The 24,028-nt window shown below is 37.4% G+C and overlaps 1 protein-coding gene across 1 annotated transcript in view; it reads right to left on the reverse strand.

Moving 5' to 3' along the window:
* FBLN1 (fibulin 1) overlaps positions 1 to 24,028 on the reverse strand; it is a gene marked incomplete at both ends in the record, with an annotated part of 82,197 nt that overhangs the window by 31,015 nt on the left and 27,154 nt on the right. Inside the window, 11 exon segments of the mRNA XM_079549567.1 lie at positions 5,367 to 5,490; positions 6,045 to 6,176; positions 7,017 to 7,136; positions 7,607 to 7,732; positions 8,216 to 8,344; positions 9,197 to 9,340; positions 11,388 to 11,525; positions 13,252 to 13,389; positions 14,535 to 14,636; positions 19,524 to 19,583; positions 21,751 to 21,922. Coding sequence (XP_079405693.1) covers positions 5,367 to 5,490; positions 6,045 to 6,176; positions 7,017 to 7,136; positions 7,607 to 7,732; positions 8,216 to 8,344; positions 9,197 to 9,340; positions 11,388 to 11,525; positions 13,252 to 13,389; positions 14,535 to 14,636; positions 19,524 to 19,583; positions 21,751 to 21,922 — 1,385 coding nt within the window.

The following is a 24,028-nucleotide window of genomic DNA, read 5'->3' on the forward strand; positions in this document are numbered from 1 at the left end:
CATCACTTGCAAACCAAAGTACAAAGCAATTCTTTGAAGGCTTAAATGCATTTTTAATTTTATTCATACGTGTGAAGAGCAAACACAAGTCTTCACAGGATGGCTATCTAATTAAGTGTGGATTCTCTAGGAATATTTTCAGGTATAGTAAGTTCTGCAATCTTTTCTGAAATGTCATCACTAACTCCCACAAAAGAGAATTACTCAGCTTTAGCAAATTATGCCAGAGGCTATTTGGTTTGGTTGAAATAATGAAACAAGAAAACACAGTTAATTTCTTAGTTGAAATTGTTTTCTCCATGTAAATCTGTTTGGAAGCCCATGTATATTCATGAAAGTGCCACAACCTACTCTCTTTTATAAATGTAAAATGTTTTGCAATAGCCAGATTTTTTTAAAGAACAACAACAGCAACAACAAAAAAAACCTCCATAAGATTTGGAAAAGGACACTGTGCTGATTCAGAAAGGTATCTGTGGAGACAGATGTGCCTGGGGCTAGGAGTTAAGAATTATTCAAAATTCATCATCTTTTATCTTATTCTTTTGTGGTACACACTTACACTGCACACTTCACTCTAGGTTTAGTTAATGTGTGCTAATTGTTCCTTCAAATAACCACAAAGAAGAGATAGCAAATATTACTGCTTTCAAGAGCCAAAGTTCATTCTGGGGTCATGCACCACAAACGTAATATGCAACAAGCATTTAAGTCATGGTGTATTCTCTAGATCTTATGTAAATGCCACCTTTCATGGGCAGAAGAAAATCATACAGCAGGAGTATTCAGTAGCTAGTGAGTGAGCAGCCTGAGACCCCGGGTGCTGTCCCAGCTCTCTGACATCTCAAGAAGGATGAAGTGGCCATGCAGTCTCTATGCCTGACCACCATACTGCGGATACTGTGCCCAGGATCATAGGGAAACCTGCAGGAGAAGGGATGGGCTGGAGGAGGTACAGGTATGCTGCCAGAGAAATGCACACCACTAGGCAGTGAGGAAGTTATAAATGCATCCTTGTAGATCTGTGCAATGAGGAGCACGGGCTAGAAAAATAAGAGTACAATGCTACTGAATGCTTATTCTTGAATTTGTTTCTGATTACTTAGCTCACTTCCTATTCTCTTATACTGAGTTTCTTTACTTCAATGAAATACTAGCTTCAAGGAATTACAGATATTCTGAATTTTATGTACCAAATATCAGTTACATATAAATGAAAATAAAACTATCAAAACCAAAAAGATTATATTTTAGAGAATGAATATCACATTTCCTACATGAGAAAATATTTTGCCTTTCTTCTTGTTAAGTTCTGAGTCTGGTTTTCACATGATATAGAGGCAGTTTATTATATTGTACCAGAAGAAGCTGAATGGTATACAACAACTGCTCATACACTGAAAAGAACTTTTTTAGCAGGGTTTATGGCTTTGGAATTTACCTCATATAGGGAAACTATCTCAACTTGCTGAATGACAAACCAAGTATTATCACCAAATTACACACTACACATTTCCAAAATCTGTCACTGTAGATTTTCAGAGCTGCAACTATCTTTTGTACCTCCTACAACATACTCCACTACAAAGGCATTCACTTATATCAGCAGTTTGCACCGCACCTTAAGGTCCAGATGAGCTGAGTGCTGACTCTGCACTGATTTCCACGGTTTCTTTCCCCCTTGTCTCTGTATTGTTTTGCCCAATTTTACTTTCCATTCTTCAAGCACCTCCCAGATTAATTCTCCCCTCCTGATCACAATTTCAGATCTGGCCCTCCTTACTTTCAGCCTCAGCCCTAAATATGCCTTTCCTTCTTAGTGAGTCGGCTCTTCCTTTACTTGTACTAGAAACACCTTTCATTAAGCCTAGCTTGTAAAAGCTCAAAAGAAAGATGCTGAGGAGCTGTCAAGGTTGGCAGTGTTGGGCCCAGGACAGCTAGGAGCTAACATTTCAGGGAAGATCTGGCTGCTTAATATGTGGGAACAGGCTAAGACAGTCTTGGTACATGCACATTTTAGACTGCTTTATGGGCTGTAAGAACATGTCTTCTGAATGAGAATTGTGTGCTCCTAAAATAGAAAGACTTTTCTACAGACAAGAGAATTTAAATTGCACTGAGAAGGATGGTCAGACACAGAGAACAATTGCCATTGGAACTCAATGATCTTTGAGCTCCCTTTCTATAACTCTGTTATGCTGAGAAATCTTTATCACTGAAGAATTTGCAGCAAAAGTTAAATACCTTTCAGAAATACTCTGGTAGACCTGATCCTATCTTGGTACATAAGGGCTGATTAACATCAAGGTCCTTATTTTCTAAGGATTATGAAAAAAGCTAGCTGCTATTATGCAAAAATTTTTTACTTCAAAAATTTCAGAGGCTTTTGGTAAGCACGAAGATAAGTGCAAAAGTAATCTCCTGACAATTTCAGGTTTCTGCTCCAAACAGTTAAATTAAAAAGAAAAAAAAAAACAAAAAAAAACCAACAAAAAAAACACAACCTTCTCATGCACACGAAACAACTTGTTTCTGCCTATCTTTCCTGTTCCTGAAAATAACTGAATTGCTTTGGAAGAAATTTGCCAAAACCTGAGCCTGCATCAGACACCTGGCACTTAAAATTTCAGACGTTGGTTACATTATGGCATCTTTCTAAGCAATTAAAAGCCGGTACTAATAATGAGAAGAGACAGACAATCTTAGTAATACACAGGCAGGTTTAAAATATGAAAATATTTCCCAATCTGGCTCAGTGCAGATACTTTTTTTCACACACCACCATAACTGCTTCTTTATCTTTACTACTATTTTTCTTGGCTTAAATACTACAAATGTTTGACTTCAGTGTCACATAAAGGGAATTTAATTGTTATGCAATTTGATAACAAGAAGTGTTTGGCAAGGGCAGTGCAGCACGTTAAGTCCTATTGTGAGGAGTAGTAAGTCATAATTATCCTTGGAAAATTACCAAGCCTATGGGTTTCTAAGGAAAAAAAAAACAACCAGACAGAATTTAAGCAAAAGTCTTATGACCTTCAAAAAGTTAAAAGTTATTAGATTACGGACCACACCATACCAGGCACTTTGCTGGTCTCCAGGGAAGCTTACACAGGGTGTTTGCTCACAAAGCAGAGCGTATCTGTACACCATTCTGAGCTTTCAGCCTGTAGCTTCTGACAATCCTGCAATTACATCACCCAGTGGCAAACATCTTTGCTATAGCCACCATGCAAAAATCTCTGCTTTAAAGGTATTAGGTATGGAATTTTTAGATCACTGACAACTGTAAATAAGCACTTTAAGGAAAAATCAGATTCAAAAAACTGCTGTTTGAAGGACTGAGACTCATTAAATTATAGCTGATCGAAAGAAAATTAGGGATATAGAGTAAAAAATCTTGTAAGGTGCCAACTTGATAGGAAGGAAAAATGCGTTGTCTTTCTTATGATATGCCAAATTAGCGAAACTGGAATGTGTTTTGAATGAAAGAGAGGAAACTAGTATTGATAATACGTAGGTGTTACAAGAAGCAAAACATTTTGATTTTAGAGTCTTGGCACAAGGTTAGGTGCAAATGTGATTTAATGTCATTATCGTGCGAAGGCTAACAAGGATCAGTTAGCTATCAGATATGTTGCCTCATATGCTAAAAAATAAATGATTCAAGAATGTATAAACTAGTTTGGATGTAGAAAAGGTGGTAAAGAGCTATGCTAAGAAACTAATCTCCAGTGGGAACAAGATAACCCGAAATATACACCTTGATTCAGGCATGTATTCAGGCATGCTGGTATAATAATCTCATTCTGGCTTACCAGAAGAATATGTATTTGTCCACTAAACTAACCTGGACTACTTGCAATAAGGATAATATACTTGTATTCTCTTTCATTGATGAAATGACATTTTTTGACAATACATTTAGGATCTGTGTCTGCAGCTGTTGTGAGGGGGAAGCCTAATAAATCCAAGAAGTTAATAATTCAAATAATTAAAATAATTAGAACTTTACTGAGCAGCTACAGGATTTGTGTCTGACTCACTACCTAATTATAGTCTTGGCACATCAGAAGGATCTCTCCCTATTAATCTGTTTGAGTTAGGCAGAGTAAGCCATTACAGAGCTGTAACAACCCAGACAGAAAAGCAATTCAGACATTCTATTACTTCCAAAAAAGATCCTTAACTTCTCAAATAGCCATTACTTTCAACACTTTCAATACTTAAAAATACAGAAAAAACCCCAACAAGATGAAAATGGAGTGTGTATTTACATCCATTTCATAGAATGAGCCTTTTAGCTCTTGGACCTCTGTAAGAGTGAAAATCTGCTAATTTTGCTTAGTGGCCCATTGCAAATGACTTTTTTTGAATTAGGTTACGTGATATTGATAATAAACAGTCCATTCACGTCATGAGACAATTCTTGTTTACTGACGTGACAAAAGTAATTTAAAACTTAATTACCACTGATGCCTTTTAAAATACAAGCATATTCCATAAAAACCTGTTTTTATACAATGAATTTCTGTAACATTCTTATCAAATACTAAACTACTTACATGGCATTTTACAGCTTAGGGTTTAAATGGAAACTAAATAACTCCACAAAATCTCTCAGAGTGAGATAAGCACCAGTTTTACTCTACAGTGAAAGTACAGAATACTCAACTTCCCCAAAGGGACTGTGGATATATGAACACTGTGAAGAGCAATAGCAGGCTGATGATCAATGTGATTTATCAGCCTTCCTCTCCAGCTGATGCATACACTTACCTGGGTATGGTGCACATTAGAAGAATGTTGAGCAGCCTTCTAAAAAACATCTGGAGTACAGGGTGGCCATAAAGCCACGGGACAGGTGGAAAAATAGCCATCTGCATCAGCCATACAGTTATGCTACTGATATTTTGCAACTTCTCCACATTGCTAGCTGCTGCCAGCTGCCCCTCCTCCCATACCTATTTCTCCTATTTTAGAAATCAAAATGCATAGATTTTCATTAACCTAGGTTAAGAGACAGTATAAAAGATGACTGTCACTGGAGTGTAATAGTAAGCAAAAACTGAGGGTGAAAGAAGACAGAATTTTGTAGCTGAACATAAATCTCCTAACAGACAAGGCAGCTAGAGAGAGAACATCATTTTATGCCTCTAGAGATCATTACAGTGCAAACAATTGACATGTGGCAACTTTTAAAGGGGCTGAAACAGGACTATGAAAAAGAGGTATGAGTGTGTGCAAAGTATAATGTAAGCCTACCAATAACATCTGCCAGAATCCCCTACATATTCAGTCAGCATTAGTGTGACATTAAGGAGAGTCACCCCAGAAGACTGTACTTTGAAAAGGAAAGTACTTACGTATCTCCAGACTTGCGGTAGTTTTCTGGACATTCCAAAGACAGACAGCGAAACCCTCCCTGGATGTTAAAGCAGGTCTCATTGAAAGAGCAGTTGTGAGTTTCTGTAACACATTCATCAATATCTGCCAAATGGAAAAAGAAGAGTGGGTTAAATACACGCTTTTCCTCTATTTGCTGGTGCCAGATGATGAAAGTATCATATTATGTACAACAGAATATAGAGTGCAATTAAGCACTATTACAGGATTGGGTAGCAAGGGCAGGAGAACAAAAAAGAAGAAAACTAACCCAAACAACAGGCAAGAACATGAAAACGAAGAGCAGCAGTGCCACTAAGTGGACAAGACCTAAATATTTGATGAAATGTCCATAGCATGATGACATTTCCTTTTGACAGTTAAGCTTATTTACTTCATTTCACAGTGGGAGTCTTCATTGAGTTGGTTAGAATTCTTTAATATAGTTAGAAAATATTTACTCCGCTCTATAGGAATCCTATAGAAATTTTTATAGGCTCTTATTTATTTTTTATAAAATACTAGTCTCTGCAGATTTCAAATTGGTATTGATTACTTTGCCTATAAACATGTAGAAAAGGCGTGTTTTAAAATTTAAAACCTTCTCAAAACTTTTCAGAACCCCACAATTAAGTTTCCCTGCTGCTATAGGGACGCACCTTGGCAGTTGCGTGCATTGGGTGCCAACCTGTAACCCGTGGAGGGACAAGTACACTGAAAGCTCCCAGGAATATTAATACACCGAAAAGAACAGATATGACCTCCAGTAGGTAAAGCACATTCATCAATATCTGCAAGAAGAAAACAGCATTAATGTACTATGTCTGTATCACGTTTAACCAAGAACACACGTGTGGTATTCATGCTGTGAGGTTCAAACACTATTCTTGTTTGGAGTAAGGAAAAAAAAAATCAAATAAGGGTGGTTCTAGTCAATAAAGGGTGTCAGGAATAAATGGAGGACTGAAAATTAAAATCAATATAAATATCTAAGAGGCAGTCTGATTTTGTTTTGTATATGTGTAGTGACACCTTACACTGATGCATTATTGAACTTTACCATAGGGAGAGAGAGAAGTATTATCTGTATTTTTATAAAAGGGAAAATTAGATGTTTTGCCCAAGGTCTTACTGTCTAGTAAATCCTAGACATCTGATTTGTGTTTTCAAGATCTTGTCAGCTGAGTGCCAACCACATCTTCCTAGTATTTGAGCAAAGCCTACTTCAACATTTATTTAGAGCAAGCCAGAAAAAGAAGATATATAAAATACTACATAATAATATAATGTAATACACAAACATGGCTGTATCTTCACTTCCTGAAGACAATAATAGTTTGTTGATCAGAAAAAAAAAGAAAAAAAAAAAACCATTTCCGATAAGATAGAAAAGTATGCAACGACAAAGTTCATTGTAAACAACAAAATGATACCTTGCAAGCACAGGTACTTCTAGACTAAGACCTAGATGGAAGATCTTCATTAAGTACAGTTTCAGTGTTTCACAGGAAAATACCAAGAAGAATCAGATGATCAAATGCAACAATTAAGATTGCATGGAACTGTTTATGTATGCTTTGGTGTGAACAAAAAATGCGAACTCATCCTTTATCTGCAAAGACAGTTCTTACCTTCACATGAAATTCCATCTATGTCACTAAGCTGAAAGCCACGTCGGCAATAACATTGATAAGAGCCATACACATTGGCACACTCTTGACTACAGGGGCTGCTCTCACACTCATTTAAATCTGAAACACAAAATTAAATATGCGATACTCAAATTTCTTGATATATTTTGTCACTCCTGTTACCAGACTGAAGCAAAACTTTGAAAAAATAACTAGAAGTACTGGGCTTTGGATGTATTACTCTCAACAGAGTCTGGCAGTATAAGCTACTATGTGCTATCTGTTTCCCAGTGTCCTTCAAGGCATGTGACTTGGAGGGAGTCATCAGTAACACACTTGCATTTTTACTTCTGGGTATCAGCAATGCTGGTTGTGAAGAACTGGTCACGTCATCTAGCCAGAGAGCAATATATTGGAACTGTGGACTGCAGTGGCTTTGATTAATCATAACAGCCTTCATGTAATCAAAGGCACCAAATGGGTTATTTATCACGCTGTTCCAGTGCAGTCTTGTGAGCTAAAATCAAACAAAAATAGCTGAACAACAGCTCCATCTCACACTACATGGTCAGTACATACAACAGCAGTACCTTCACATGACCTGCCATCAGATGAAAGTTTGAATCCCATGGTACAAGTGCAGTAGTAGGAACCAGGAGTATTCTCACACTTGTGAGCACAAAGGCGACCTGGATAGCGTCTGCATTCATTGACATCTGCAATGATAAATATATACAGAGATCTATGGATTGTCCAGCTTCCCTGCAGTAGTACTCTGGATGAGAATGTGGTCTTGAGTTTGATTTTTATTTTCCAGATGTCAATTTTCTTGACAGAAAGGGAAGGAATTGCTCAAAATACTAATTAAGAAGAATCCTGGTACACAACTGAATTAACTGTATAAAGAAGAAAATCATTTGATCTTTCATAGGAATGTTTTGCTGTAAGTGCATGTTAAAATATCACAGAAAATAATTACATGCACTCTCATAATCTTTTAACAATATAATTGAGTACATGTTGGCAATACTAATACATCTCCCTTTGAAGTATCAGTATCTTTTCAGTATGGCAGTAGATTTATATAAACAATATAGCAGTCAATTTTACTTTCAGATGAAAAAGATTATGCAGAGAGCAACAACGTTTTTTACACAGGTTCATTTTTTAAAATGCCGTTGTTAATAGGTGCCACTTACCAACACAAGTTCTACTGATGACATCAAAAGAATATCCAGACTTGCACTCACAACGGTAATTGCCTGGTCCATTTATACAAACATGTCCTTCACCACATGGCTGATTAGAAGATGAGCATTCATCCACATCTAAAAAAAGAAAAGTGATTGGAAGTATACTTATGAGCATGCAAGTGGAGAAAAGAGCAATATGTTAACCCTTATTTCAGATGCATATTTGTGTGCCCCTTTCATCTATAAAATAAAGTATAAATTCTTGCTGCCCTACAATTGTGTCACAAGCTTTCTTCAGTGGTACTTGTGTAGTGTTTTGAAACAGAAAGGAAGACTGATCAAACTACGACCTTTAATAAGAAGATCAGAGTAATAAATGCAAACTTTACAATGCAAGATTTTTACTGAACCAGGTAAATAACCAGCAGTTGTGCTGCAAATATTGATAAGCTTGCAAGGTAAAAATAATCAGGAAAATAAGTAATTTTTGGAGGAAATCAGGTACAAAATTATTTTATTAGGGATGCTCAATATTCATGGAACAATTCTTCAGCTGAGGTAAGATCTCAGAGGACCACAGTCAGTTGTGCTTTGATAAGCATTTACAATAATTAAAAACATGCAGAACACCTCTCTTTGAAAAAGCCACTTTAGCTAAATGCCAGATCAAGGCACATATGCCTTTCAACTGTATTTGACTATCTTCTGAGAGACATCAACTGGCAGGTGGGCCACTGATAATGCCATTTTGCAGGGGTGATCATCACTTTAATTCTTCTCAGCATATAGAGTTTTACGAGTTATTTGAAGGACAGAGAGGATCTTTGTCACTGTTTATGTGCTAGGACTGTTATGATGGAAAGAACAGGGTCAAGAATTGATTGTAGAAACAAGAAAAACTTCGGGTAGACTTCAAGAAACATGCCAATATAAACAGGTGTAGTTCATTTTCTTTAAACTGCTTTATTTTTCAGAACTGTTACCTACCTACACATCTCGTTCCATCTTCATTGAGATGATAACCTCGGCCACAGCTGGGTGAGATTCGCTGACAGGTATATGAGCCATCAGTGTTGATACATATCTGACCAGCTGGACATGGCATGTTGGTACTCAAGCATTCATTGATATCTGCAAGAGCACAACAAGTTAATGTAATAATCTACTCCCTGAATGTGTTTCTTACATCCTTCATGGTTTGAAAGGCTCTACTCATGGGAAAGCACAAATTTATGTAATTTAGCCTATGTGATTAAGACTGGGAGAAGTATGGAAAAGCAGTGGAAATTGGGTATAGAATTTGTATTTATTTAAAAGCCTCTGAAAGTCTCCCCTAAAAGCACAGAGATGATTAAGAACTCAGTTTATCCACTCAACGAGGTATTCACCATAGATACTTTGCCTTTTCTCGTAATAGGCTATCCATATAAACATGTAAGAACTTGAAGAGCTCTTGTATGTATCCAAAAGACTATGCATCCCTCCACTATTTATCTTTTTACAAACTAGACATCATATCAGTTTGTGACAAAGATACCCTTTACCTATTAAAAACAAAGCCTAAGAAGTAAAACCACAGAACATGCAATGAGATGAAACTAATCTATACTAAAGTATGATGTAGTGCAATGTATCTAATTAAGAAAACAGGAAACTTGCTGTTAACCAAGGTTAGCAACATGCTATTAGTTTGGGGAAAAGGAGTTTCAGAGTGAGAAATCAGTGGCTACGGGAGACAACCTTCATCAAACAGAAATGTTAATGTATCTGTGATTGGGAAGTCTGTAGGAGCAGTTGCTGCTGGTGAGCGTATGAGCCTGTGTCTTATAACCTACAGCAATGTCCAGCTTCATGTGTGTACTTAGCCTAAAATTTTTCTTCCTACATCACTGAGACATTTTGTACTGTGGCACTGCTACCTGCTAAAGAGTTACTGTTTTCCAGTTGGTATGGTATTAAGCAAAGTATTCCTTTGCTGGAAATTTTTCATTCTTTTTTCCCTCCTACTGCCACATAGGGCAGCCTTTGATTCATATTTTGTAAAATCCACCTGTAAAATTGTTTTGGTGATTATTTTATTTCAGGGGATGTAACTATTACTGCTGCAAATTGGTGTGGTTTTACTAATGTCAGTGTGGGAATGCTAACTCCTACAGCCATAGATCTAATGTGACCTGTGGCAGATGTATGTCTTCAAAGAGTTTATTGTGCACAGTCATCAGCTGCCTTCATTTTAAAGGCTTCAATTTTGTTTTCAGCATCAGTGCTGCCAGTGTCAGATTTCAGTGCTGCAGAGAATGAGATGGTCAGGAGAACATGGCAGTGAGCTAGAACTGGCAGCTGCTGCTGCTCAGCCAGTTCCACAAGTTCAAAACATGCTTTGCCGCTGGGGTAATTTAGTTAGGTTGAGACTTGAAAATGATACTTAAGGGAGTAACCGATAGATTGGTAGGTCACAAGACAATTTCATTTACAGTCTGCTGGAAAGTAGTAATTGTAACTTATTTACAATAAGGTTCTAATTCTATTTTGTAGAAGCCTCACAATAATTTGACAGGTCTTGGAAACAAGGCACTAGCACAACAGTTTATAAGCACTCATTAAAATAAAACTTTTCTCTACAGTGTATTATAACCAGCCCATCACCTGTACACAGTGAGATTCTTCATAAGCCATAACTAAAGGGGGATAGGTCTGCTAAGACCTACATATACATATATACCTGTAGAACTTTTGCATGCCAGTATAAACAAAGTTGTTACAGAGAATATCATAACTTACTTAAGTTATAAGCTATATATAACTTAAAGCTTAGTATAAAAACTAAGCTTTAGCTAAAATCTTTTGGATGGTGGGAGATCATACACATCACTACTTTTTCCCGATTTTCCTTTTCCAGATAAAATCCCCAAAGATTTAACGAAAACTCAAATACAGCCATGTAATTTAAGTACTTCAATTTCACAGTTTCAGTATTGAAGTCGTATTTAGAAGGCTTTTGTCTGTAAATTTTACCTGCAAGACCAACCTATATCTTTAAAAAAGAGATAAAACACATAATAGAAAAATACATATGCACATGAAGAATGACTTGAGAAGCTCAGAACTTACCCAGTGAAGCTATAATTTATCTCATAAGCAGCACTTAAGCATTCGCTGAGATAAGAGAATATCTTACCAATACAGTTGCCTAGAGCATCTTGTATAAACCCATTCATGCACTGTAGCTTGGGTCGGCAACGGAAAGATCCTGGAGTATTCTGACAGATAAAATCGGGGGGGCAGTTATGAGTACCAGTCTCACATTCGTCAATATCTGGTACATCACAAAAAAAAATTGTTAGGAGTTTGACAAACATTTTCAACACATTTAAAATACAATGCACAGTTAAAAATGTCAGACAGATTAAACCCACAGCACATCTTGTGCAATTCAGTGCAGTGAACCAGAATCAATCTGAACTATTGCCTAAAACAGAATCTCAGGAAAAAACATGCATGTGTGTGTATGTGTGTACTTAGCACTGTACATTCTCACAACCAAAAGGTTCAAAATTACTATAGAGCAATTGAAGCACCATGTTCAGCAGTGTTCAGTCTTGCTTCAGCACTGTGCTTAAGAACATAGGCTTAACTTTGAAGTCAGCGCAACTTAATTACATGTCCAAAAGTTAATTTTAACATTAAACTCAATGTGGACTTTGTTCATTTCTTTCAAAAGGGAATTAGTTGGCCTTCATTCTCATCCCTACTAAGGTCTCCTTAAATTATTTTGCTTTAAAATGTATGTGATTTCTGTGTGCTTTAATATTCCATTCTACTTCATCATAGAAAACAAATATTTGTGAATAAATTTTTATTCAGACAAAACAGATAAGGAGCAACAAGGCTTTATCCAGGAATGTAGCCTAGTCCACATGCAAATAACTAAAATTTTGTGTCTGCCACCTTGCAGACACAATGGGAAGAAATCTCCTGAAATTATTAAAATGAAGGCAATTCCTAGGTATAGGATGCCTTATATTTCCCACTGATACAGTGGACAAAACAGGTGAGGCAAACTGCCAAATCCTGTGAGATTCAGGAAATAATTATGGAGCCTGCTTTAAATTTTTGATGGTTTAATACTGAATTGCGATAAATCAGCAGAGTTTTACATGTTGCTCAATTCAGCAATGAGACAAGTATTTTCCATGTCATTTTACGAGGCTTTTAAAAATTATATTCTAATATCATTCCTCTTCTGTTTTCATTACTATTAGCATGATGTTAATAATTAACATTATTAACATATCTTATCCAGATAGGAAATTTCTAAAGCTAACAGCATGCATAATGTAATGGCTGTACTCCCACTTTTCCATCAGAGAAATATTGTTAATACTTGCTGGTAAGAAATTTGTTGGCCTAAAACTGATGTAATTTACATCGGTAGAAATTTTACTTGAAAGGGAGCAAATTTAAACCATAATACTTTGAAAATTATTTTCTGCATATTTGGGGGGGTTTCTGTTGGAGTTTGTTCATCAGTTCTTTTTATTTCTGTTCTCGCCCATCCCTGCACTCTACTACACTTCACTGATGAGCTCCTATAATAAAGCCTTACCCAGAATTTTGGCTAAGTTCACTTACTCAATGCAGTGTAATTATAGTCTGTTTTTAAGCAATTCTAAGCTCTAGAGGAACATACTTCTTCATGGTGAAAATCAATTCTACAACAAATGGAGTTTGCTAACTGTACACTTTGAGTTAGATGCAACTTGGAGTCATTTACTGAATAAATAAAAAGACTTTTTAACCCCCTTTTTTTTTTCAAACATAGCTAGTCAACACCAGTTTTAACCTTTTCTTTTTTTTTTCTTTTGAAGTTTTACATCCTTAAGAATATTTTGTTTAAGAACTGAATCCCTCTGTAACAAATTTAAACTTTCTGAAGACAAAGCCTGCATCTACCTTAGCATTTTGAAACTGAAACACCTGGTCACTCTTTATTTCTTTTTACACAAATCTGGAAGACATCAGTTTCTCTGCCCAGGACATACCTTTGCAACGACTGTCATCAGTTAGCTCATAACCAGTTCCACAGCTCGTGTCCCGCTGACAACGAAAAGATCCTAATGTATTGACACAAGTTTGTCCAATCCCACAGCTGTGTGTCCCAGTGATACACTCGTTAATATCTAGAATATGCAAAATGAGAGACAAACAAACAAACAAAAAAATGAGAGTAAATTGTAAGAAAAAAAAGAAAGAAATCCCTGAGAAAAGATCACGCCAAAGGTTAGTAGTGGGCATACCTTCAAGCAGTCATTATTTTGAGCATAAGGATGCAAAGAATTGTGTGGATTTGGCCTCAAACTCAAGCTCACAACATGGCTGCTCATCTATGTTCTCAGAGTGTTAGTAAAGACATTTCGACCCCAATGTTAACAGGAGCAACGACTGCTGGCTCACTGTATTTAAGAATGGAAAGAAGTTGTACTAGATGAGAGCAAAGGACCAACAACTATCTGTCTGTGTCCAGCAGCAGACAACTAGAGTGACTTCATGAATGAGGCAAACTTTCAGAAACACTGACTTTGTTCTGGATCTCACACACACATGGCCCAGGGACCACTCAACCCACAGACTGCAACTATCCACTTCCTACTTTCTCAATATTGAAAAACATTTATTTTGGGATTGTTTCATTTTCTCTTTGTATTTATAAGAGTATTTGGCACCCATGTGTGTCACATGTAAAAATTCTTCCTTTTGGTATTTCACACTAGGCTAGTGTTAATCTGACCAATCAGTATCTAATTTATAATCTGAATGTTGTATCAGATCTACTTACTCAAACTCCATCTTCAGTTAATGAGAGAAAAAGGCACTCCTGATGAGTAACACCTTTTATTTTTGAATACTCACATATTCCCCTGCGATTAATAGTATCAACAACTTTCAAACTTTCTGTCAGCAAGCTGAACAATTCTACTCTATTTCATCTGTCTTATCATTTACTATATACTACAGTAAAAAAACAAACAAACAAACAGGTTTTGGTTACTCACAATAAGAAGCTCAAGATCTCCTGGGTCTTTTCTACTCTGAATCCTCCACTTGTTCTATTGATCTCACATTTCACCTTTTCACTACTTCCACCTTCTATTTAAACAGACGTTTTTAAGATCTCACATCCTTCCCCATCTGGGATAAGTAAGAATATTCTGATCTCTTCCAACTGGATTTTTTTTTCTTTAAATCTATTCTTGCTCTTTTAAAATAAATTTATTGATAATCATCAATTACATCATCAAAACTGAAATGTTTTCAGTTCTTTTACCTTCACAGTTGACACCATCTGGTTGAAGCTGATATCCAACAAAGCACGAGCAGACATAACTGGATCCCGTGTCTCTGCATTGCTGAGAGCAGGGACCACCACCTATTTAGATTTTAAGAAGTCTTATAAAATTAGGAGGCTCTTTACAGGAACTGAAACAAACCACTTGTTTACATGTTGCTTACTGATTTATTTTAAAAGTAACTAAACATACACGTATATAAAAGAAGGAAAGGGCTAAACACTGGAAGAAGTATTTGAAATTACTGATTCTTTTTATCACTAAAGAATACAAGGAGGAAGTAAATTAACCAGTTGCCCATAACATAAAAAACATAAAAAAATGAAGACTTCTTACTGAGATACTAAGGACTTAGTGAGGTATGTGCAGGAGTCACAAAGGATGTGGAAGAGAGCTGCGTTTGTTCTGGCAACAGTAAGAGGACACTACAAAATTTACACAAAATTTGGCTTATCGTGAAGAAAACTTATTTTTTCTGATCTTGTTCAGAAATAAATTGATCACAGAATTGTAGGAGTTAGAAGGGGCCTATGGAGATCATTTAGTCCAACTCCCCTGCTAAATCAGGTTCTCCATAGTAGGTCACACAGGAAAGCATCCAGGTGGGTTCTGAACATCTCCAGACAAGAAGAATCCACAACTGCTCTGGGGCGCCTGTTCCAGTGCTCCGTCACCCTCATAGTAAAAAAGTTTTTCCTCATGTTTGTATGGAACTTCTTATGCCCCAGTTTGTGCCCATTGCCCTCTTCGTTTTTTTTTGTTTTGTTTTGTTTTGTTTTTTGTTTTTTTTTCTGTTGCTAGGCACCACCTAAAAGAGCCTGGCCTCACATACTTGATTCCCACGCTTTAGGTATTTATAAGCATTGATAAGATCCCTTCTCAGACTTCTCCAGGCTGAAGAGTCCTAGAGTCCCAGGTCTTTTCGCCTTTCCTCAAAAGGAAAATGCACCAGCCGCCTGATCAGCTTTAATGCCCTCTGCTGGACACTCCCTGGAAGTTCCCTGTCTTTCTTGAACTGAAGAGTCAAGAACAGGACACAGATGTGGCCTCACGAAGGCAGAGTAGATGGGGAGAACTTCTCTCAACCTGCTGTCAGCTCTCTTTTTAATGCATCCCAAGATACCATCAGCCTCTAACCTGTACTGATGTTTTCAATTATTACCCCATGTGTAGGACTCTGCACTTCTTCTTGTTGTACCTCATAAGGTTCCTCTCTGCCTGAAGCTCCAGCCTGCCCAGCTTTCTGGTGTGTCAGTCATTCTTCCCAGCTTTGTATCAGCAATCTTGCTGAGCGTGCACTCTATCCTTTAATTCAGATAATTGATAAAGATGCTGAACAAGACCAGACCCAGGACCAACCCCTGGGGACCACCAGTAGCTACAGGCTTACAATCAGACTCTGACACTGATCACAACCCTCTGCCAGTCAGTCAGTTCTCAACCCACCTCGCTGTCCACGCCTCTATCCCACACTTCCTAAGCTTGCCTACAAGGATGCTGTGAGAGACAGTGCCAAAAATCTTGCTGAAGTCAAGGTACGCAACATTTACTGCTCTCCCCTCATCTACCCAGCTGGTGATGACATCACAGAAGTCTACCATGCTGGTCAAGCATGATTTTCCCTTGGTAAATTCATGTTGATTACTCTTGATAACCTCCTTTTCTTCCACTTGCTTGGAGATGACATCCAGAATAAGCTGTTCCATCGTCTTCCTAGGGATGGAGGTAAGGCACCTCTCTCATTCACTATGACCTTCCAAGAGACCAGCCTGGCAATCACTTCTGCCAGCTCCCTCAATATTCATGGGTGCTTTCAATGAGGGCCCCTGGATTTGTGTATGCAGAGTTTGCCTCAATGATTTCTAACTAGAAACTCCTCAACCAAGGAGAAGTCTTTCTTTCCCCAGACTCTCTTTCTTATCTCCAGAGTTTGGGATTCCCTAAAGACAGTTTTAGAAATACAGACTGAAGCAAAGAAGGTGTTCAGAGGTCAAAATTGGCTCTCCTGAAATCCAGGGTTGCAATCCTACTTACTGCCTCTCCTCTTTCATATAAAATCCTGAACTCCAGTATCTGATGATTGCTGTATTCAAGGCTGCCCCCAACCTTTACACTCCCAACCAGTCCTTCCTTGTTTTAAAGAGAAATGTCTAGCAGCACACCTCTCCTCACTGGCTCTTCCACCACCTGTATCAGAAGGTTATTGTCCACACACTGCAGGAATCTGCTGGACTGTGTGTGCGCCTCGAAGTATTGTTTTTCGAGCAAACATTAGTGTGACTGAAGTTCCCCATGAAAACCAATGCCTCTGATCATGAGGCTACTTTCAGCTATCCGTAGAAGGCCAACTTTGTCCACCTGATCAGGCAGCCTGTAGTAAACACCTGTAATAACATCACCCATAATAGCCTGCCACTTAATTCTTACCCTTAAGTTCTCCACTCATTCAACACAAATCCCTAGGCAGAGCTTGATGTATTCCAGTTGTTCTCTCACATGAGGAGCAACTCTACCACCGTCTTGCTGGTCTGTCTTTCCTAAAGCGTACATAGCCATCCATGACATTTCAGTCATGCAAGCTGTCTCACCATGTCTCTGCAATCACAATGAAATTATGGCCCTGTGATCATGCAGAGATTTCTAATTCTTCCTGTCTATTCCCCATGCTGCATGCATTGGTACACAGGCACTTCAGAGAAGAAAACAGTCTAGGATGCACATTTCCCTAGAGGGATGCAAGAGGATCCTCCATAGCTATACAAACCCTTGAGGAGGCTGGCCTTCTGCTCATGTCACAGGATGCTGCTACAGAAAATTTGTCACTGTTCTGATTGGCCTGGCTGAGTTCCAGATGTTTGTAATGTGTTCCCCTTCAGATTAAAACCCACTTTGCTAAGTCAGTCAGCCTACTGCCAAAGATTGCCCTGCATCTTCTAGACAGGTAGATCCCATACCTCCCTTACATGTTATAATGTTCACAGAAAGTCTTATTGTCATTAAACCCCAAACTCTCATGCCAGCATCAGCCAACATTTGATAGGACTTGATGTACAGTATATATCTATTTCTAGCTTTTCCTCTTTCCCTCCAACTGGAAAAATTGAAGAGTTGGCATCAGCATTCTTCTTTTGTGTTCCCATGGCTTTATAATCTTCTTTGATTTTGTCATGCTTATCATGCTAGGATGGCACCATCCCAGATCTTGGCTGCTGGGAGGCAGCAGAACTCCCTGTCAGGCCAGCAGAGGGGAGCTTCAGTGCCTTTTAACAGGGAGTTATTCACTACAAACACATAATGTTTCTTCTTATAATATCCACTGCAAGCTGCTGGTATGGTTTCTTGTTGCAGGTTCTGGTCATTGGTATCACGACTGTCTATAGATGTAAAAGCTTCATATCTGAAGCTGGAGGGTAGGGACTGAAGCAGAGACCTATTTTTGTGAGTCACCGGGGACCAAGGTGCTGCTTCTTTTAATATTCTCAGGATAGAAAAAGGGCTACAATCTTCCTATCTTACTATTTGTTTTAACAGTATTGATGATATTAGAACAAACTGTCAGTACAAATCTATCTTCTTCTGTTTTTCAAGGGAATGGTTGGATAGGCATTAAACAAAAAGTATGAGATAAGCACAAGCAATGTGGGCAAATGCAGCTATCATTAACTAAAACTTTCAAGTGAATTAAGGAAAACAATTCTTAAAATTATCACAGTTTCTAATGAAAGGTATTAACAGAAACTAGGAAATTTGTTCTTCAGACAAAGCACTGGCAAAGGCAACGACACTACATGGAATAGTCTTGAGCTAAGATGGCCAGCAACTGCTTTTCGAACCTCTGCTAAAAATGTGAGCTCCAGTTAAGCAAAGTAAAATCTATTGTTGAGGTGCTGGCATAATAGAATTTATTTCTTCGTGTGTCATGACAGTGCTCCAAAACAAACTGTTGGAAGTTCTACTTCCTAAGACATTTAAGTTTCCCCCTGGTGAAGCTTGGAAAATCACGAGTAATTTTAGCTTGCCAAGTTTATCAGAAAATATACTGCAGACAGAAACTCTCATTTATAATTAGTCACAACAATACGTCTCTTGAAGACAGCTGAATAACTGACAAATGCAACAACAGATTACATCAAGAAATAATGCTAGGAAAATATGTAACACATTTTTTATGTCATCTCTTGTACATCACTGGCAACTAGAGACAAGAGTTAGCACTTGTGTTGGCTCTGACTAGCTAATGACCTAATACACATTTCCAACCTCTCTAGAATTTAATAGCAATCCAACATGCAGCACAGTAAATCATCTCTCCACTGGAATTGAAGTCCATTAAATTGATTTTAACCTGAATACATTTTTTAGTTCTGAAATGCTTGTAGAACATAATACATCATTGCTGTTTTAAGTTTATAGACATATAAATCACATGTGACAAGCAGTAAATCAGAATACTTAGCAGAACAATACCCCAACAACACATTCTTCCCACGAGACAGAACTGTTCAATTAATGAGGACACTAGACACTTTTCTTCCATTTTTTCATGAGATGCATCTCAAAAGGAAACAAGTCCCATTTTATATCCAATCACTCTGATCATCCCAAGAGAAAAACACTCATATTTAATATAGCATCCATATAGTCTGAAGAATCCAGAGTACTCCATGCATTCAATAAGTAACACAACAGAGGTATTATCAACTAGAAGTTAAATGAAAGTTAAATGTATTGGCCAAGCTTCAGCTGGGTAAGATTTAACTTCATCATGATAGACAATGCCCTCCTTTAAGACAACGGAGGCATCTCATAATGATCTACTATTTCTTTAAAAGGATTCTCAGTCTGTTATTTTTACTCAAAACTAGCTTAGGCAAAAGGTTTTGACTAATCACTAGATCTAAGCCTACTAAACTTTATTGGAGGCAATCATAAAAGACCTGGCTAACAGGACTAGTCATGTGACTTACCTCTGCAGCCATCATGCAGATAAGGATCTTCTTGGTCTAGTTCCTCCTTTGAAATTTCAACTAAAAAGAGGAGAGAGAGGCAATAGAAGAGAAAGCACTTTTCTTCTAACAGTAAAAAGCTGCCTGCTTGGGATGGGGTTCAGAACAGAGCTTTGGGATACAACGGGACAAAATTAAAAACCATTATTTACGTATTTTACAGCTATTTCATACTTAAATTTGACATTCAAATGCATATGCCCATGGGGCAATTTCCATCTGACCGATTCAGTATGAAAGTCATGCTGTGATCATAGATTATATATGGGCTGAGATTTTCAAATGCAAGTTCTTACCATCAGGCTTTTAACCAGAGCTTAACCTGATTTTCATAAAACATGTTGTTGAGGCATGCTTGATTTCCACTGACTATATATTAGCTTGGGGTACTTACAGTTTTAATGAAAATCAGATTAACCTCAGTTATTTATTTAGACTCCATTCCAAAAAAAAATCCACACCCAACATTTGGGAACCTAATTACAGCATTCTTTCAAATATACTTTATGATCAGCAATATGTTTGCTTCATACATGTGTCTTGAGCGTTATTTTCCCCTATATGAAAGGCATAAAAGGGCTGGATACATCCACTCTCTGAATCCCCTTCCTTGGCCAAAGAATTAGTTAATGGATTTCCCCAGTCCTCACTAATTTGAATACTTTGGGAATGGTAGGCTGGTAGTGATGCGTGTGTAAAAACACAATCTCCAAATTCTCTGGTTATTGAATAGGAAGCTTAGTCACATTTCAATACTTTTCCACATACCTTTCAACCCATGGTAACTTACAAGAAAATACAACATCATGGATGTGGAAGCAAGTTTGTGTGCAGAAGGTTGAGTTGATACACAGACCTCTCAAGCCATAAGGGTGCATTTTGATCACATAGAAGCTATTGTAAATAGTTTGCTCAAGTCTGGTCTGACTTGATAGAGTACTTTTGGGACATAGTACCAGAGATTTGTCTTTATGTGACCAAGAAGTTATCATACATGGAGTCACTCTGTCTTATCCTGTGCAGCTTAACCCCTCTGTGCCTTGCTATTGCACAATACAATCACAAGGTGCTGTATTACAAACAAAAGAAAGGTGTCTATTCTTATTGTTTGCACTGCCTTTCTTTGACATAGACTCTTTGACTTACAGGATATCTGACATATGTTCAACCACATGGCTGTCTCTTAGCTTAGTGATGAGAATTTTGTCCTGCCCTGCTTGCTGATATCTTCACATTAAGGGTCTTTGTAAGTGCCAATTGCCCACAGAATTAAGTGGGGAAATACTGCACATTGTATTTTGCAATTCTGCATTTTCATGTACTGATACATTTCTTCCGCCATGCAAGTAATTTGAGTCTGCAAATTCTTAGTATAGACACAGTAAACTAGGTGCAAGGTATCTACCCTGCAATTACATACCCTCCAGCCAGAACAAATGGACAAGGGAAATTTCCCTGCTGCGAGAGCAGTACACAAAGAAATTGGCAGTCTATTTCTAAAGGTTACTTGATAAGGATGTACACTGACATAAGCAAAATTTCAAAGATCTGAAACAAGTCTGATAACACACTGGCTCCGGCACACTAGTGCAAGTTGTTGCAGTGGGGTTTAAGTAGTCCATTTTTATAATTTGCTACTGATGATCTACAGGCTAGAGTACATATTTTCAGTGCTCAGCTGTCCATGAAGGGGGCAACATTCTACACCATGATTTTTCTGCAGTTTCAGTTAAGTCTGTTGAGTGAAAGATAAAAAAAAGACAAAAATAGGTCTGTTAACATCAGTATGTCCATGCTGATTCTCTTCAGATCTGTGGACTATGTATGGAGAGGTATGTCAAGAAATGCTGCTGTCTAGATCTCCTCCTCCTCTGACAACATCAAATAAATGCAGATACAGTGTTGTCTAGAAATGATCAGTCCTCCCAGCATTTCAAATCTGTGGGCACATGTCTCACACAAAAAGCAACATTTGAATTCCACACATATGGCAATTGTTTAGCTTCTTGGAATATACATTTCAGCCACCACTAGACGAAAAATGAGTTCCAATATACATGCATCATTAAATTGTTAAAAGAGATCTCAAATTAGAGGAATTGCAGCAGAAATTCTTTCAAATACAAGTGCTCTTTCTATCCCATATAATTTTCTGTCTCAGTCTTTTATAATTTGCAATATAAAATACCTTGTTCCTTTTTAGGAGCATCATCACTGATGGATACATCTGTGCCTTCTTGACCCTTCACACAACAAGCTCTGAAGACAATTCCACACTGGTATCCTATCTTCAGGTTGGGTTCACAGCTCTGTCCTTGAACTTGGGCAGTCTTTCCCAGTAGACAACAGTAACAACATTTCTATTTTAAAAATATAAGAGAGTCACATCTTAGCCCCAAACAAATCACTGGAAGTTCTCTCAGTAGTATAAATAGTGTTATCTCACGTTGGCAAACTGATCAAAATTTTTCTGCAAATTCTTCAATAATTTCTGCTATACTTAGCCTCAGACATATTAATCTGTAGTTGAATTCAGCGAGCTCTGGATCTGCTTACATAGAGCCAAACTTGGATCTAGATCTCATAAAATAATGTATATATGTGAATGTTTTACACAAATACACCAGTATGGTGTTGTGGAGGACCAGAACTGTCCACCCGTGTACATGGAATTACATGGTTCTCTGCCTGCATAGCCTAGTTGCAAACGCCAGTGAACAGCTGGAACTCTCTGTGTCCCTTTTGTATCTAGTTCCTTAAATTGGGGCACAATCAATAAAGTGAGTCCTTCTCAAAGCTAACAGACAAACAAGCAAGCAAACATGATTCATCCAAAGCTAGAGTTAACTGATCAGAAAAAGAAGCTACTCAGCTCTGAAAAACAAACCACATTGTCTAATAACATTGAAGAGCATTAAGTACTGACATGACTTCCAGCAATTAAACATGACCCACACCTTCCAGACTTGCTGAACTACAGCCCAGGAATACACCACAGAAGTGAACACAGGGGAAGTTACTCCTCTGTATTTATTTATTTATTTATTTATTTTAAATTGAGGAGACACTGCTAACTTATTTGCTGTTCTTTCTAGCTGTTAGAAAGTGGCAAAAATATTTGGTTCTTTGGAATTGTTATCTGCTAACTGCTACTGTCATGTGAAAAGCAGATTTAATCTCTTATTATTAACTTTATTATTCTTCCAGACTCTTTTTTCCCTTGAAAAAAGAAGAGTGGCCTGCAACAATAACAGAGCAGATGGAATAAATAAATAAACAGCAAACCAGATTTCTGCAAATTTAAGCACCTCACTTACTGAAAAGAAGTTAACCATTACATTACACTGCATTACTTTCACTACTTTGGACCTGCCTATATTCTCAGTTTTCCCATAGAGGGCATTGTATGTATGTTTCTCTCATTACATGACAGTAAAATGCTCATTTAAAGCACAGAGTATCATGAAGGTAAAATAATTTAAAAATTTTTCCTTGTTTTTTCTTGTTTTTTTTTTGGGGGGGGGGGTTGTTGTTTTTTTTTTTTCAGTGGCAGATGCTCTTCTTCATCACCAACATGTCTGGGATATTTTCATATTCTGGATTATGTTAGAAATAAAGACTTGATCTCTTTTTTCAAGAATTCCCACATTTCTGAATATTTATTTTGCCTAACTTGTCTAATACTTTCCTGAGGCATCCTTCTCGAAGTTTTAAACATGTCTAAAATTTTGGTGGATTTCCAATTTTTGCAAACATTTTTTAAAATACAGAAATTCAAACTGAGCTGAAGATTGCTTGGTTTAAGATTATGTATTTTTGACAACCAAACGTTGAATTACAGCTGATAATTTGCCAAACTGTCCTATTACATCCTTCTGGATATCCTCACTGGCTTCTCATGTTAGGTGTATGAAGTAACTCACATCTAATTATTTGTCTTGTCACAGAATGCTCAAACTGGGAAGAGTTCCTCTGGATGTTTTTGTAGGGAGTGATCATTTATCTTGCAGTTCTTGAAGTGCTGAATAACCTTATGTTCTTTATCTCCTTCAGGCTGAGACAGCACCTACTTAAAAAATCTCTGTCTCCAGCTAATGTGAATCTTCAACTGTAGAGCCTGCTATGTCTTGCAGCGTCTGTGAGAAACGGAATCCTCATTTAAAATAATTGCATGCATTGAAACATTTGTTCAAGCCTATATTTATTTTAACTGAACACTATCCATCTTGATTTAAAATCTTGATAATAATAATAATTTAGGTTCATGTACCACGGCAAAATTATCTAGACATGATAAGAGTCAAACATTTTCTTAACTGATGTTTAATGTAGGTGGCTTTTATTACTGACCCAAGAATATTTTGTACTGGAAGTTCTAAAGCCTAAGATTCCTTGTTCAGCTACAGAAGTAAGATGATGGATGGCCTCATACTCAGAGCACAATCAGAACCCTGTATACTTTCATA

This window comes from Tetrao urogallus, assembly GCF_951394365.1.
Source record: "Tetrao urogallus genome assembly, chromosome: 1".
NCBI lineage: Eukaryota > Metazoa > Chordata > Aves > Galliformes > Phasianidae > Tetrao > Tetrao urogallus.